Raw genomic sequence first — 16133 nt, forward strand, 5'->3', positions numbered from 1 at the left:
TGCTGTTGGCAGAAGATGTGTGTGTATCCTTGCTGTGCACAATAGGTGGTGTTGTATATTGGGTGTCTAATTTCAATATTCTGGTGCATCGTGGGCCACGGAGTGTGACACGACTAAATTTAGAAGGGGCCGCTGGTGGCCATGGAAGCAGGAATCAGCATATTGGTTCTATAAGGTGTGTGTGTGTGTCTTCATCATGACACAGGGCAACCTAGAGAATGTTATTTAGAGATAATGTTAGAGTAGTGAAAGAAGACATGACTTTAAAACATTGCCATGGCATTTATTTCAACATGATAACAAACCATTTACTGTAGAAGTGTTGAGTAGTTATACTAAAACATGTGAACTGTTAAACTTAATGTAAAAAAAATGCCTTCATAAAGTATTTATAAAACCAGTAACATTGTTATATCTGAGATGAAGATTGGTAGTGTAAGCATATAAAATATGTTGAGATGAAGTTAAGTCTGATTATGTAGTGATTATGTAGTGATATACAGCCAAGGGAGATTGACAGGTCTATGAGCCTCTATAGGTACATGGGGCCTTATGGCAGTGTTCTTCAATTCTGGCCCTGTGGTCACACACACTGTAATCAATCCCATCAAAGCCTTCACGAGTTTCCTCTGGTGTGTCAGTGCTGGAATGGAACTAAAGCCTGCACACCCTGTGGGTCACTAGGACCAGGATTGAAGAACCCTGCCTTATAGACTGCATAAGACATCTTATAGAGTGTCTATGAAGCCATATGTAGTTCCTATGAGGCAGGTGTGTTGTTGGCTGCTGTCCTCTGCTCGCTGAGGGTGTTTGCCACGTAGCCAATCAGAGTCATGTATTCCTGGAAGCTGACCTTCCCATCTTGGTTCTCGTCCAATCCCTTACGCATCTCCTTCACTGCAGAGGAACTCTCTGTTCCCTATGAGGTGAGAGGGGGAGAGAGGAAGAGAGTGGGGATACAGAGCGAGAGAAAGAGTCTATCATTAAAGATTGCTTCCCCAATAACACCTGGTGCCGATTTGCATTATGACTAGGATTAAGGCTTGGGTTTAACCTGGACGCGGACACGAACCTAGGGTAGTGGTTGAGGCTTGGGTTTAACCTGGACGCGGACACGAACCTAGGGTAGTGGTTGAGGCTTGGGTTTAACCTGGACGCGGACAGGAACCTAGGGTAGTGGTTGAGGCTTGGGTTTAACCTGGACGCGGACACGAACCTAGGGTCGTGGTTGAGGCTTGGGTTTAACCTGGACGCGGACTCGAACCTAGGGTCGTGGTTGATGCTTGGGTTTAACCTGGACGCGGACTCGAACCTAGGGTCGTGGTTGATGCTTGGGTTTAACCTGGACGCGGACTCGAACCTAGGGTCGTGGTTGATGCTTGGGTTTAACCTGGACGCGGACACGAACCTAGGGTCGTGGTTGAGGCTCGGGTTTAACCGGGACGCGGACACGAACCTAGGGTCGTGGTTGAGGCTCGGGTTTAACCGGGATGCGGACACGAACCTAGGGTCGTGGTTGAGGATCGGGTTTAATCGGGACGTGGACAAGAACCTAGGGTCGTGGTTGAGGATCGGGCTTAAACCAGGACGTGGACAAGAACCTAGGTTTGTGGCTCGGGTTTAACCGGGACGTGGACAAGAACCTAGGTTTGTGGCTCGGGTTTAACCGGGACGCCGACACGAGCCTAGGGTTGAGGCTCAGGTTTAACCGGGACGCGGACACGAATCTAGGGTCAGAGTTGAGGCTCGGGTTTAACCGGGACACGGACACGTATCTAGGGTCAGAGTTGAGGCTTGGGTTTAACCTGGACGCGGACACAAACCTAGGGTCGTGGTTGAGGCTTGGGTTTAACCGGGACGCGGACACGAACCTAGGGTCGTGGTTGAGGCTTGGGTTTAACCTGGACGCGGACACGAACCTAGGGTAATGGTTGAGGCTTGGGTTTAACCTGGACGGACACGAACCTAGGGTAGTGGTTGAGGCTTGGGTTTAACCTGGACGGACTCGAACCTAGGGTAGTGGTTGAGGCTTGGGTTTAACCTGGACGCGGACTCGAACCTAGGGTCGTGGTTGAGGCTTGGGTTTAACCTGGACGCGGACTCAAACCTAGGGTCGTGGTTGAGGCTTGGGTTTAACCTGGACGCGGACTCGAACCTAGGGTCGTGGTTGATGCTCGGGTTTAACCGGGAAGCGGACACGAACCTAGGGTCGTGGTTGAGGCTCGGGTTTAACCGGGATGCGGACGCGAACCTAGGGTCGTGGTTGAGGATCGGGCTTAAATCGGGACGTGGACAAGAACCTAGGGTCGTGGCTCGGGTTTAACCGGGACGTGGACAAGAACCTAGGTTTGTGGCTCGGGTTTAACCGGGACGCCGACACGAGCCTAGGGTTGAGGCTTGGGTTTAACCGGGACGCGGACACGAATCTAGGGTCAGAGTTGAGGCTCGGGTTTAACCGGGACACGGACACGTATCTAGGGTCAGAGTTGAGGCTCGGGTTTAACCGGGACACGGACACGAATCTAGGGTCAGAGTTGAGGCTCGGGTTTAACCAGGATGTGGACACGAATCTAGGGTCAGAGTTGAGGAGTAGTGATACAAGGATAGGTGGAACTTACAGTCATGACGTTGCCGAGCTGTTTATTGACGAGGCCCTGGAAGTCCTTATCTCCGAGACTGCCCTTCCCTTTGGCAGACTTCAGATACACTCCTACCACTGTCTGGATGGCCGACTCCATAGCTACTGGGAGAGAGGAGAGGATGGGGGGGGTGCAGAAAACTCTAACGTTTAGACAATTGAATGCAGCAACTGTTTCACTGGAACTGTTAAGACAAGGTACACTCTTAGAAAAAAAGGGTTCCTAAAGAGTTCTTCGGCTGTCCCCATAGGAAAATCCTTTTTGATTCCACATAGAAAACTCTGTGGAAAGGGTCCTGCACGGAACGCAAAAGGGTTCTACCTGGAACCAAATGGTTTCGAACTGGAACAAAAAAGGGTTATTCAATGGGGAAAGCTGAAGAACCCTTTTAGGTTCTAGATAGTACCTTTTACTCTAAGAGTGTAGAAAGAGGACGTCAGAATAGAGGAAAGAATGGAAGAGAGGGATGAAGGGAGATAAGGAGAGCCTGGTGAGGTAAACAAAGGAAACTAAGGAAAGGATGGAGAGAGGGGGGGGTCTGAGGTAAACAATGGAAACTAAGGAAAGGATGGAGAGAGGGGGGGTCTGAGGTAAACAATGGAAACTAAGGAAAGGATGGAGAGAGAGGGGGGTCTGAGGTAAACAATGGAAACTAAGGAAAGGATAGAGAGAAAGGTAAACAATGGAAACTAAGGAAAGGATAGAGAGAGGGGGGTCTGAGGTAAACAATGGAAACTAAGGTAAGGATAGAGAGAGAGGGGGGGTCTGAGGTAAACAATGGAAACTAAGGAAAGGATAGAGGGGGGGGTCTGAAACTAAGGTAAACAATGGAAACTGAGGTAAGGAAAAGGAAGGATAGAGAGAGGGGGGGTCTGAGGTAAACAATGGAAACTAAGGAAAGGATGGAGAGAGGGGGGGGTCTGAGGTAAACAATGGAAACTAAGGAAAGGATGGAGAGGGGGGGTCTGAGGTAAACAATGGAAACTAAGGAAAGGATGGAGAGAGGGAGAGAGAGAGAGAGAAGGGGGGGGGCGGAGGAGTCTGAGGTAAACAATGGGAGCTGTGATGTCTGATGGAGAGAGGGATACCTGATCACCATAAGCCAGCAGAAGGCTATGGGTTCACATTACTACAGCTAAGACCTGTCGGTTACACTCTCTAATATATATATATTTCGCTACCCTACCCCCCCCCAGTATCTCTAACCCCTTCTCTTTTAACATTAGGGTGATGTCCTGAGGGTAGGTCGGGTGATGTCCTGATGAGGGTAATGATGATGGGTGATATCCTGAGGGTAGGTCGGGTGATGTCCTGATGAGGGTAATAATGATGGGTGATGTCCTGATGAGGGTAACCCTAGAGACTCAACCCACAGGTAAATCTCCAATCTGACACTGTCACACCTGAATGCACACACACCAAAATGTATGCACATTCCCACAAACACACCTGTCCCCTGGGCCTAGGCCAATTAGGACTGCTCTTACATTAGCCTAATTAGTGGGTGAGTGAGAGCAGAACACACCCATGGTCTGATGCCAGGTGTAGGATTCTGTTTCATATCCCACCTTGATGCCACACATACACACACTATCCTGTTTGAGTTGCGCTGTAACTAACACATTAGCCAACCACAGACCCACACCGCTGGACATCTGTCATCATCTTCATCCCTCATCACTATTTCACCAGCCTGCGGGTGTCCCGAGCGAGACATCTTCTACGCACATCGCCCATAATTAGGAGACGCTGTGTGCGGTCCTCTGTAGCTCAGTTGGTAAAGCATGGTGCCAGTAACGCCAGGGTAGTGGGTTTGTATGCACGCATGACTAAGTCGCTTTGGATAAAACAGTGCTAAATGGTATATATTATTATAAGCAGGGATGGGCACCTGAACTCCTTTTGTAGGCCTGCAGATCAATTTCCACACACATTTTTCAGGAACTCAGTCAGGGTCTCAACTTGCTGTTGAGCGTTACAATAGTAGAACAGACCAGGTGACGTTTCTAAATGTGGTTGCGCATCAGCAGTTTCTCTTGTTATGTCAGTCACTCAATTAGCCATGTCAGCTAAACATGTTATATTGGTAAATGAGTCTAGCGGCCAGCTATCTAAACGTGTAGTAATCATGGTCAAATTACCGACCGGGACCCCCCCATGTATAATCAGATGAAATTAATATTAAAAACAGAAAACATTGGTCTCATGGCAAGTGTTGAATCGCAGGAAATTCACTCAAAGAATTTTGTTTAGGGCCCCCAAAAGGCTTGCTCTGACTGCATGTGTGGGTATGGATGTGGATACGCAGACCCGCAAGCTACTGTGGCCCCTCATGATGAGTTCTGATTTTTGGTGGCCCCCACCCCATCAGTTGCCCATCCTTGTTATAGTGTGTGTGTGTACGTGTGCATGTGTATGTGTGTGTGAGCCCTAGATCAGAGTGATTGATGAGCAGATCCATCCAGGAGTATCTTTTTAGACCCAAATAGAGGATGTAAAGAGACTAACTGGTGTGAAACCAAGCTGCTGTACAGAATACAGAAACCAAGCTGCACCAGAATACAGAACAGAACCCTGGACAGGACTCGGTCAGCGGGAGGGAGGAGAGGAGATGAGAAGTTAAAAGAAGAGACAACAGAGTTCAATAAGGTGACACTAGTTTGGTGTTTTATGTTTGTAGCAAATGACTTGGGAACACCAGGTCAGCTCAGGCTCCAACAATACTTTTTTAAATATATTTTTTTCAAATTGAACCTTTATTTAACTAGGCAAGTCAGTTAAGAACAAATCATTATTTACAATGACTGTCTACACCGCCCAAACCCGGGCGATGCTGGGCCAATTGGACACCGCCCTACGGGACTCCCAATCACGAACGGTTGTGATATGGCCTGGAATCAAACCAGGGTGTCTGCAGTGAAACCTCAAGCACTGAGACACAGGGCCTTAGACCGCTGTGCCACTCGGGAGACAGACCTGTTTAATTGATGTTTAATAAACCTCGCTACGAATTTACTTTCACATCCAACTTGGAAGAAAAATTAGGAGTTACTTTCAACTATTCAACACAAATGAGTATGGAAGCTGAATAATGTTTGTGTGTTGACATGACATCTCAGTTGAATCTAACAGCTTGTTTCCATAGCTAAGCAGGGTACAATAGAGGTATGCATCTGGATTAGTGGTCGACCGATTAATCAGGGATTTTTTTTACCTTGACAGTTCCGGGATTCAATCTTGCAACTTTACAGTTAACTAGTCCAATGCTCTAACCACCTGCCTCTCATTGCACTCCACGAGGTGACTGCCAGTTACGCAAATGCAGTAAGAAGACAAGGTAAGTTGCTAGCTAGCATTAAACGTATCTTATAAAAAACAATCAATCATAATCACTAGTTATAACTACACATGGTTGATGATATTACTAGTTTATCTAGCGTGTCCTGCGTTGCATATAATCGATGCAACACTGAGGGATGCTTTAACAAAAGCGCATTTGTGAAAAAAATCACAATCGTTGCACGACTGTACCTAACTATAAACACCAATGCCTATCTTAAAATCAATACACAGATGTATAAATGTTTAAACCTGCATATTTAGCTAAAAGAAATACAGGTTAGCAGGCAATATTTGGTGAATACCAGGTGAAATTGTGTCACTTCTCTTGCGTTCATTACACGCAGAGTTAGGGTATATGCAACAGTTTGGGCCGCCTGGCTCGTTGCAAACTAATCTGCCAGAATTTTACGAAATTATGACATAACATTGAAGGTTGGTCAATGTAACAGGAATATATAGACTTAGGGATGCCACCCGTTAGATAAAATACTGAACGGTTCCGCATTTCACTGAAATAATAAACTTTTTGTTTTCGAAATGATAGTTTCCGGATTCGACCATATTAATGACCAAAGGCTCGTATTTCTGTGTGTTATTACGTTATAATTAAGTCTGTGATTTGATATAGCAGTCTGACTGAGCGGTGGTAGGCAGAAGCAGGCGCGTAAACATTCATTCAAACAGCACTTTTGTGCGTTTTGCCAGCAGCTCGTCTCTGTGCTTCAAGCATTGCGCTGTTTATGACTTCAAGCCTATCAACTCCCGAGATTAGGCTGATGTAACTGATGTGAAATGGCTAGCTAGTTAGCGGGGTGCACGCTAATAGTGTTTCAATCGTCACTCACTGAGACTTGGAGTAGTTGTTCCCCTTGCTTAGCATGGGCCGCGGCTTTTGTGGAGTGATGGGTAACGACGCTTTGAGGGTGGCTGTTGTCGATGTGTTCCTTGTTCGAGACCAGGTAGGGGCGAGGAGAGGGACGGAAGCTATACTGTTACACTGGCAATACTAAAGTGCCTATATGAACATCCAATAGTCAAAGGTATATGAAATACAAATGGTATAGAGAGAAATAGTCCTATAAATACTATATTAACTACAACCTAAAACCTCTTATCTTGGAATATTGAAGTCTCATGTTAAAAGGAACCACCAGCTTTCATATGTTCTCATGTTCTGAGCAAGGAACTTAAACGTTAGCTTTTTTACATGGCACATATTGCACTTTTACTTTCTTCTCCAACACTTTGTTTTTGCATTATTTAAAACCAAATTGAACATGTTTCATTATTTATTTGAGGCTAAATCGATTTTTATTGATGTATTATATTAAGTTAAAATAAGTGTTCATTCAGTATTGTTGTAATTGTCATTATTACAAATAAATAAATAAATACATTTTTTAAAAATTGGCTGATTAATCGGTATCAGCTTTTTTTGGTCCTCCAATAATCGGTATCGGCATTGAAAAATCATGATCGGTCGACCTCTAATCTGGATGGTAAGACTTGATCTGACTGAAGTGAATTTCCTCCTGTATTCCACTAGGAGACAATGTTCAGGCAGGAAGTGTAGGACTGTGGCTTCACTTTTTATTTCAATATACCTCTATATTTAGGTTAATGGCATGACTTGAAACAATGACGGTGTAAAATATGTCCAATCAAATATGAAACTCAATGTAATTTCATCCATATTGAATATGATGAAAACTATTATTTATGTTTTTAAGTGGAATTCAACAGGATTTCAACTTATACGTAGTTCTGATTATTATGTTGGAATTAGATTGATGTACTGTAATAACCTTTGTCAGGTTAAGTCAATGTATTTAGGTTGAAGTTTACCCACATTTCAATGCTTCCAATGCTGGTTGACTTTTTTTTTTTTTTTCCATGTTGATTCACGTCACAATATGTTAGCAAATAATGTTGAAACAACGTTAATTCAACTACTGTGTGCCAAGTGGGTAGTGTGTTCTATAAAGCATTGTGGGTTATACCTGGCTTGACCTGGGATGTCAGGGCTTGCAGGTGATCATCAACCTGAAAATGTAGATATCTTTCTCCTTTCCGAACACATTTAGGGGATAGATACAATCATGTGGCAGCCTGAATATGGCGGAGAGAACTTGTTTCAGTCTAATTAGGATACTTTAGAGAGCGTTGGGTGGGTCACAGCAAAGTTTGAGAACCACTGCTACAGGCCTAACTACATAAATGGGCAGACTTTCACACAATAGCTTATTTAGAGCCACGTCTACTCACTCGCTCCATGCCTATGAACTGTGAGAAGCTCGGTTCAGTGGACTCGTTTCACCTGCATGAGCTTTGATTATTTCGATGGCCAACCAAAATCAATCAGCGGGGATGTGATGTGTTCAATAACTTACCAGGTGTGACTGGCTCACTTCCGCAACCATACCTGCATGGTGCTGTCAACGCCGTTTGCCACAAGCCATTTCTCCCCGCGCTATTAAATACACCTTGGGTTGTCATTCGACTCACTATACCAACGTCTTACCGTTCGTTAATAATGCAGGGTGAAAAGACGAGAGAGCGAGCTGTCCTAGCTGCTGTTACACAGGGCCACGGTCGGTGTTGAGGTTGTAGACAGACTCGAACGAATGTCATTGTCCACAAGCTTGTAACTACAACTACCGAACCGTTCACTCTTCGGCTCGTGCATAATTTGAGACGATTGTGGGTAGCCTACCCACCGTGGTTTTGAGCCTCCCCCCCTCGTCTTTAGCCGAACTAATGCGGTCGATTTGTAGAGTGGTCCCGAGGTAAGACTGACAGGGAAAATAAAGAAATAAAGACGCGCCTTCTGGTTTGTCCTGAATTGTAAAGGGGTTGAGGATTGGGTTACCGACAAGGAGAAACCGATCCCTGTGCTATCATGCTAGGTGGGTTTCGGACAATAGATCCGCTCGCAAACTACATTATTAATGTTCGAACGGAGGAACATTTTCTGAGAGGCCCATTTGGATCCATCAACGCAATGGCCTGTTTGAGTCAACGGAACTTTAGACAAACAGGCTAGGCTACATACTTCAGTTACTTTATCTACTCACCGTTAGATTGTGAATGAGAAAAACACAAATGTGCTCGATGTCAATTATCTTGTCCAGGCTCTCTCTGTGTCTCTCAGGCACTCTTCTCAAGGCTCAAACTTGATCAACTAGTTGCACTCAAAAGAATCTCTTCCGTGATAGAATTTTTCTTCACCAAACTTTTTTGTATTGTGTCACAGAAGGGCGTGTGCCTGGGAAAGGGGGACGTGTGCCTGGGAAAGAGCAAGGGAGATAGGGGGAAGGGCTGCCAACAGATTCATTTTATTGTGTTAATAACTACTCTTTACGATATGAAACTTTGATTTGAACCTTCTGTCCAACTAGTGGGTCAGGCGGCGCCCCAAGGTCTGATTCATATCGCGTGATTTCTGAGGATTTTCTCGATTATATCGACTGATTGGTTCTGAATGGGGTTAATAACTACTCTATAGTTCGCTTGTTCTTTTATTTTCATGTTTAAAATAGATGGTTTATTGTAGACTATAGCCTATAGTTTGATTCTAAAAACATAATGCAATGTTGTATTTAGAAAAAATGTAACTATTTGTAGCCTTAATATGATAAACTTGGGTATGCTATTATGAACCCTCCACAAAACGTTAAGTTACTTAAAAATTACTTTCCACAGATCAATGTTAGGGATGGCTCAAATATGTTAGCCACCACATTGCATCAACACCTTGAGTGAGCAAGTGTGAACAGGCAATAAGGTGTGTGTGTGTGTCTGTGCATGGTAGTAGACCGAGTCATATTTCCACCACACCCTTAATGTCAACATCAGTTCGAGTTTATTCAACCACATTGCTCAGAAACACAAACCATAATGTATAATTATTCACAAAGCAAGGAGAAACTTAGTCATGTAGAACTCACAGACAGATTCATTAAGAACATATTCACAGCCATGTTTTTAGTCAGTTCATTTACACGTAGGCTATATTCTCCCGTGGCATGTATTCATGGATGCCAAGGGAAGCCAGGCTTCCCCAAGAAATTGACCAAAAAACAAGATAAAATAATGTATATTTTGTCTCTGTGTTTCATACGTTTTTTTTTCTTCAATTCACAAGAGGTTGAATGGATCTCACCGGAGAAAGCAACCAAGCGAGCGAAACAGTGCCCCTCTGTCTCTGTATGTGTAGCCCATATATCTGATGCTGTCTTGTCAAAAAGAGAATATTGTTGCCGCCTGTAGCATTGAATGCAAGGGAAGCCAGTGAGCATTTGGCCTCCCTTGATAAAATTATACGCTGATTGGCTAAGTAAACTCAGCCGTGAATGGTCCTGGTCCATCCTGAAAAAGTGTCAAGGGAAGCCAGTTTGGATTTGGCTTCACACCAATCACATCACACCAAAAGCCAAATGTCATTGACAGAAAAAACTTGAATTGTTGCATCTTGTTGTGTTGTCCTCTGGTGGCTAGCTAGCTAAAATGGGCACTTTCCTAAAATAGCCATGGATGGAGAGGGATTTGGACTTGTGGTTTTGCTTACAGTGCATTTGGAAAGTATTCAGAACCCTTGACCTTTTGCACATTTTGTTATGTTACAGCCTTATTCTACAAACAGTACTTCATAATGACAAAGCAAAAATAGATTTTTTAAAATGTTTGCAAAAAAAAGATAAAACTGAAATATCACATTTACATAAGTATTCAGACCCTTTACTCAGTACTTAGTTGAAGCACCTTTGGCAGCGATTACAGCCTTGGGTCTTCTTGGGTATGATGTTACAAGCTTGACACACTGGTATTTGGGGAGTTTCTCCCATTTTTCTCTGCAGATCCTCTCAAGCTCTGTCAGATTGAATGGGGAGTGTCGCTGCACAACTATTTTCCGTTCTCTAGAGATGTTAGATCTTGTTCAAGTCCGGTCTCTGGGTGGGCCACTCAAGGACATTCAGAGACTTGTCCTGAAGCCACTCCTGCGTTGTCTTGGCTGTGTGCTTAGGGTAGTTATGCTGTTGGAAGGTGAACCTTTGCCCCAGTCTGAGGTCCTGAGTGCTCTGGAGCAGGTTTTCATCAAGTATCTCTCTGTATTTTGCTCTGTAAATCGTTCCCTCGATCCTGACTAGTCTCCCAGTCCCTGCCGCTGAAAAACATCCCCACAGCAAGATGCTGCCAGCAACATGCTTCACCGTAGGGATGGTGCTAGGTTTCCTACAGACGTGACGCTTGAAATTCAGGTCAAACAGTTCAACCTTGGTTTCATCAGACCAGAGCATCTTGTTTCTCATGGTCTGAGAGTCCTTTAGGTGCCTTTTGGCAAACTCCAAGCGGGCTGTCATGTGCCTTTTACTGAAGAGTGGCTTCCATCTGGCCACTCTACAAAAAAGTCCTGATTGGTGGAGTGCTGTAGAGATGGTTGTTCTTCTGGAAGGTTCTACCATCTCCATAGAGGAACTCTGGAGCTCTGTCAGAGTGACCATTTAGTTCTTGGTCACCTCTCTGACAAAGGCCCTTCTCCCCTGATTGCTCAGTTTGGCCAGGCAGCCAGTTCTAGGAATAGTCTTGGTGTTTCCAAATCTTATTTAACCTCTATTTAACTAAGCAAGTCAGTTAAGAACATTCTTGTTTACAATGACGGCCTACCCCGGCCAAACCCGGATGACTTGAACCAGGGGCTGTAGAGACGCCTCTTGCACTGAGATGCAGTGTCTTAGTCCGCTGCGCCGCTCGGGAGAACCATTTAAGAATGATGGAGGCCACTGTGTTCTTGTGGGCCTTCAATGCTGCAGAAATGTTTTGGTACCCTTCCCCAGATCTGTGCCTCAACACAATTCTGTCTTGGAGCTCTACGGACAATTCCTATACGACCTCATGGCTTGGTTTTTGCTCTGACATGCACTGTCAACTGTGGGACCACATATAGACAGGTGTGTGCCTTTCCAAATCATGTCCAATCAATTGAATTTACCACAGGTGGACTCCAATCAAGTTGTAGAAACATCCCAAAAATGATCAATGGAAACAGGATGCACTTGAACTCAATTTCGAGTCTCATAGCAAAGGGTCTGAATACTTACGTAAATAAGGTATTTCTGTTTTTGTATTTGTAATACATTTGCAAAAATGTCTTTGTCACTATGCGGTATTGTGTGTAGATTGATGAGGAACGTGTTATTTAACCCATTTTAGAATAAGGCTGTAACGTAACTCTGAATACTTTCAGAATCCACTGTGATTCTGTGTTCTGGCCAATGATTATAATGGCCATTCTGATCCAACCATAAAGTCATACATTGTGCCTCTGGCCTGAGAGGATGGAAGTTCAATGTAGCTAGATGTAGTAGGCTAAAACAAGCTGGCTAATCATTGCCCATGAAGGGAAGTAAGGCTAGCAAGCAAGCATTTTAGCCAGCCTATAGGCCAATATAACTAAAAGCGTATACTGTAAGACAAAGTCATAGACAGTTTCAGCAACATGAGAGGAGGATAGCATTGGTGTGTCTACAAGTAGGGTGAGTCAACATGTTTTTTTCTCCGCACGCACGCACACACACACGCACGCACGCACGCACGCACGCACGCACGCACGCACACACACACACACACACACACACACACACACACACACACACACACACACACACACAGATGAAGTTGATTAGACTAAATTGTTTTGGGTATATTTTATTTGTCACTGTATTAGACTAAGCATATGTGAGTTGATGATGTTGAAATGGTGCTGGAATAGTGGAGGCTCCTGTTTTCTTTGTGATTTTCAGTAGCTCTCCGGTGTTCTAAATCAATAGTTGTTTAGTAGTCCAAAAATGTCTAAAACATTAACTTGCTTTACCATGCTGTAGGTGATGTTACTGTACATGCAATATGCTTTGTGGACTTCACTGGACAGAGGTCGCTATCCGAAAAGAAAAACAAAAGTTTGGTTGAATTTATTCTGCACTGTATCTTCTTATTGTCTCGGCCTTAGGCCTATATATCACTGTGTCAAGGCATATGAACTAACAGGTTACAGAGCAAACAACGCAATTATCACAACACATAGGTTGTAATATGGCTTTTATTTTTCTGTCTTGGCTTCCCCATTGATTTTACCCACTCACTGCTACTGATTCTCCCTAGCCTGGGAGCCAAATATTGTGCTGCTTTAGCCAACTCCTTCCCTGCTGCCATACCAAACATCATAGCAATCATCATTGGCTGAAGCAGTAAGACTGACATCCAGGCTATGTCCACATTTCTTTACTCCTGCCTAGTGCCTATACACTTAACAATGGTGTTTTTCTCTTTCCGTCCTACAGCCTCCTGTTCATTTGGCAAGAGGTACAACCTCCTGGAAAACACTAGCAGTCTCATTCACAACAGGGCCAGAATAAATTCTGCTTACACACCAAGATTCCAAATTTACACAGACACAGTCCGATGCCATCACTGCTCTGTGTGTGTGTGTGTGTGTGTGTGTGTATGCAGTATTAGTTTGGCGAGATATAATTATACTTTCAAAACAAGGAGGGAATTCTGGCAGCGACAAAGGGAGAGAAAGAAAGAAAGACAGAGAGGGAGGGAGGGAGGTCAGGTAGTCATAGATACTATAGTTGTATGATTCATCCATGTTTTATTTTGCTGGACCAATCCTCCATAGCTTTAGCAAACACTTGACAATTTAGAAACACAACCTGGGGATAACCATACCACTAGAATAAGTTATCATATGGTAGTAACAGAACAAGACATGGAGACATCCTATTGGATAAAGCCGCCGTGTTGATTTGCTAGTCGTCCAATCAGCTGCCAGAACTCCAGGAAGGTGAGCTCTCCGTCGTTGTTCTCGTCAATTGAGTCCATGAGTCGGTCGATGACAGCTGGGTCATCAGCGTTCTACAGGGGGGCAATAAGGGCCGTCAGAATCACTAGTTAAGAGGCTTCCTTTCCTCTTCTCAGATTCAGAACCACACTGACTGATCTGATTGTGCTTGTCAGAAAAGCCATGTGACGAGAAGAAACCTTTCTACCATCTGTGGTCATGAGAAGGGAACAAGGAAATTAAGCTATTTGATGGGTGTCACTATTTGGCCATTCTAGAAAGGATGGCGGTACAGCACTTTACAAGCACAAATGCAAATGTCTATTTTAGCATGGCCATACTGATATACCACAGGAGGCAGAGGTTGGAAGGACAAGAGGCATCTGTGCAGTCTTATGTCCCCATCTAGAGGAAATGAAGTGGACCACAAACTGATGTTGTGGCTCACCAACCCTGCTCCTAGAGTGCTAAAGGGGGGACGCTTTTGTTACAGCCCAGCACTAATCATCAAGCTGAATCAGTTGTATTATAGCTGGACTGGAATAAAAGCCTGTGATCACTGGTTATTATAGTATTACTCAAACGTTACCACAGTATAATTAACATGTAATTACCTTAACGAAGTTGGGGAGTTGTGTTTTGACCAGGCTCCGGAACTCATCTCTGCTCAGTGTGTCTGAGGATCCATCACTTCCAGCAAACGCCTTGAACTGGGACACGAGTACACCAATGGCTGACTCCATCACTGACAGAGAGAGAGAGGAAGAATGGAGAAGAGGTAGTGTTCTAATGGGACTAAACAGAATACAATACAGACACAGAGGAGAGGTTATTGAACTGAAATATCATAAATACATAGATAAAATACTACAGACCAAGTCAGGTCAACGACGGCATTGAGAGAAAAAACAGCAAGTGTTACAGAGGAGGAGAGAAAGAGACGGGAGGACAGGAGATAGAAACATTAAACAGAGAGGGAGATAAAATATGTATATTCAACTTATAGAGAAATATGGAGGTAGATTAGAATGATTAACTCACCTGGACACTGCTGCCGGTAGCTGAGGTGGTGAGTGTGTTGAGGTGGTACGTGTGAAGGTAAGTTTTCTCTCTCTCTCTTTCCCGCTCTTATACTCACTTCCTCTTCCTAAAATCAAGCCCCCATCTCTTGTAAATGTTTCTCATGTCACGGCGTCCATTCTGTCCACTTCAAGGTTAAGGTGTCTGTAATAGTGTAAGCTAAATTACCCCACACTGACCACTGGTTTCTTTCCATGACGTGATTATAGGATTTATACAACACTGAAAAGCCCTCACCTTCAGACAGGAAACCACACGTGTTCATTTAACCATTTATTATTAAAGATTACAATACGTTAGTCTAGGCGTTAGGCTCTGCTCCTTCATGGTAGCTCACTGCTAGAGCATGCATAATGTTAAGCTAATAATAATAATTACAGGCAGAGAGCAAGGTGTGCTATACCTATCACCCTGCAGGAAGGAAACACAGAACCTAACAGGTGGAGGCTGTGGTGGCTGGTGGGTAAGCAGAAAACAGACGTTACAGCAATAACACCAGCGCATAGCTTGTGTGTGGCAGCCATCATGGAAGTGTGTGCAGAACCTGGTGGACTAAATAGACCACCATATTAACGTAGAGTGATGATCTCATTGATGCAATATCAGCTGATGCAACACTCAGGTTTCCTGTCTGGCTGCCATATGAATGTTAAGTCACTATGCTTATACTAAAACCTCTCAGGGCAGCTCTTCTGGTTTACTTAGCTTTGGGCAGGACATATCAACTTCATCAGCAGCAGAAATGAGGGATTGTGTATTGCATGTTTCACCCTTTGGCTTGCATTTAGAATATTCTATTGATTTGAGCCTGTCTTGATTCAAATCTAACATCAGTGTTATAAAGTCAGTTTTATTGTGAGTGTAGTTACGCGAGTCTTTCATTCTGACCAGAGTCAAAGGGTAGCAAATTATTCCCACCCTCTGGCATGAATGACATCTCCTCTCCTAGTCCAGCTATATCTGACATTAACCTCACAACTAATGAGACACAGGAGTCTGAATCCAACTCCACTGAGTGAGGGGTTTGATGTGACATCATGCACGGATACATTCATGCTCACACACTCACAGGAAATGCACAGTTTCATTCCGTTGCAGTTGAATGTCCGTTTAATAATTGAGCAAACACAGCGATGAGGATAGAACTACAAAACATATGTCCAACACGACTCTATTATCTTTGGATTTGACAATGAACACACACACACACACACACACAGGGCTTTGTCTGA

General features: G+C 44.1%; 2 protein-coding genes across 3 annotated transcripts; both read right to left on the reverse strand.

Moving 5' to 3' along the window:
• Positions 1–269: 269 nt before the first annotated feature.
• Positions 270–9242, reverse strand: si:ch211-105c13.3 (uncharacterized protein LOC325758 homolog). 2 transcript variants are annotated; one of them, XM_042319327.1, is made up of 3 exons: positions 9056–9242; positions 2619–2743; positions 270–919 (listed from the first exon to the last, which is right to left on the reverse strand). In XM_042319327.1, exons 2-3 carry the CDS (start codon positions 2736–2738, stop codon positions 761–763), a joined length of 279 nt encoding a protein of 92 aa, XP_042175261.1. In that variant the 5' UTR covers positions 2739–2743; positions 9056–9242; the 3' UTR covers positions 270–760. The 2 variants fall into 2 exon arrangements, with proteins under 2 accessions (XP_042175261.1, XP_042175260.1); XM_042319326.1 differs by having other exon boundaries at positions 2619–2740; positions 9056–9240.
• Positions 9243–13629: 4387 nt separating this feature from the next.
• On the reverse strand, positions 13630–14920 carry LOC121846144 (protein S100-A11-like). The gene is made up of 3 exons (XM_042319341.1): positions 14863–14920; positions 14436–14566; positions 13630–13895 (listed from the first exon to the last, which is right to left on the reverse strand). The coding sequence occupies exons 2-3, from the start codon at positions 14562–14564 to the stop codon at positions 13761–13763; spliced, it is 264 nt and encodes an 87-aa protein (XP_042175275.1). The 5' UTR covers positions 14565–14566; positions 14863–14920; the 3' UTR covers positions 13630–13760.
• Between the last annotated feature and the right edge of the window lie 1213 nt (positions 14921–16133).

This window comes from Oncorhynchus tshawytscha, unplaced genomic scaffold (genome assembly GCF_018296145.1).
Source record: "Oncorhynchus tshawytscha isolate Ot180627B unplaced genomic scaffold, Otsh_v2.0 Un_scaffold_17_pilon_pilon, whole genome shotgun sequence".
NCBI lineage: Eukaryota > Metazoa > Chordata > Actinopteri > Salmoniformes > Salmonidae > Oncorhynchus > Oncorhynchus tshawytscha.

Coding starts and splice junctions, on each gene's coding strand:
- si:ch211-105c13.3 (XM_042319327.1), bottom strand. CDS start 2,738: ATGGAGTCGGCCATCCAGACAGTGGTAGGAGTGTATCTGAAGTCTGCC. Junction 920..2,618: donor AGCTCGGCAACGTCATGACT/GTAAGTTCCACC, acceptor CTCACCTCATAG/GGAACAGAGAGTTCCTCTGC.
- LOC121846144 (XM_042319341.1), bottom strand. CDS start 14,564: ATGGAGTCAGCCATTGGTGTACTCGTGTCCCAGTTCAAGGCGTTTGCT. Junction 13,896..14,435: donor AACTCCCCAACTTCGTTAAG/GTAATTACATGT, acceptor GCCCCCCTGTAG/AACGCTGATGACCCAGCTGT.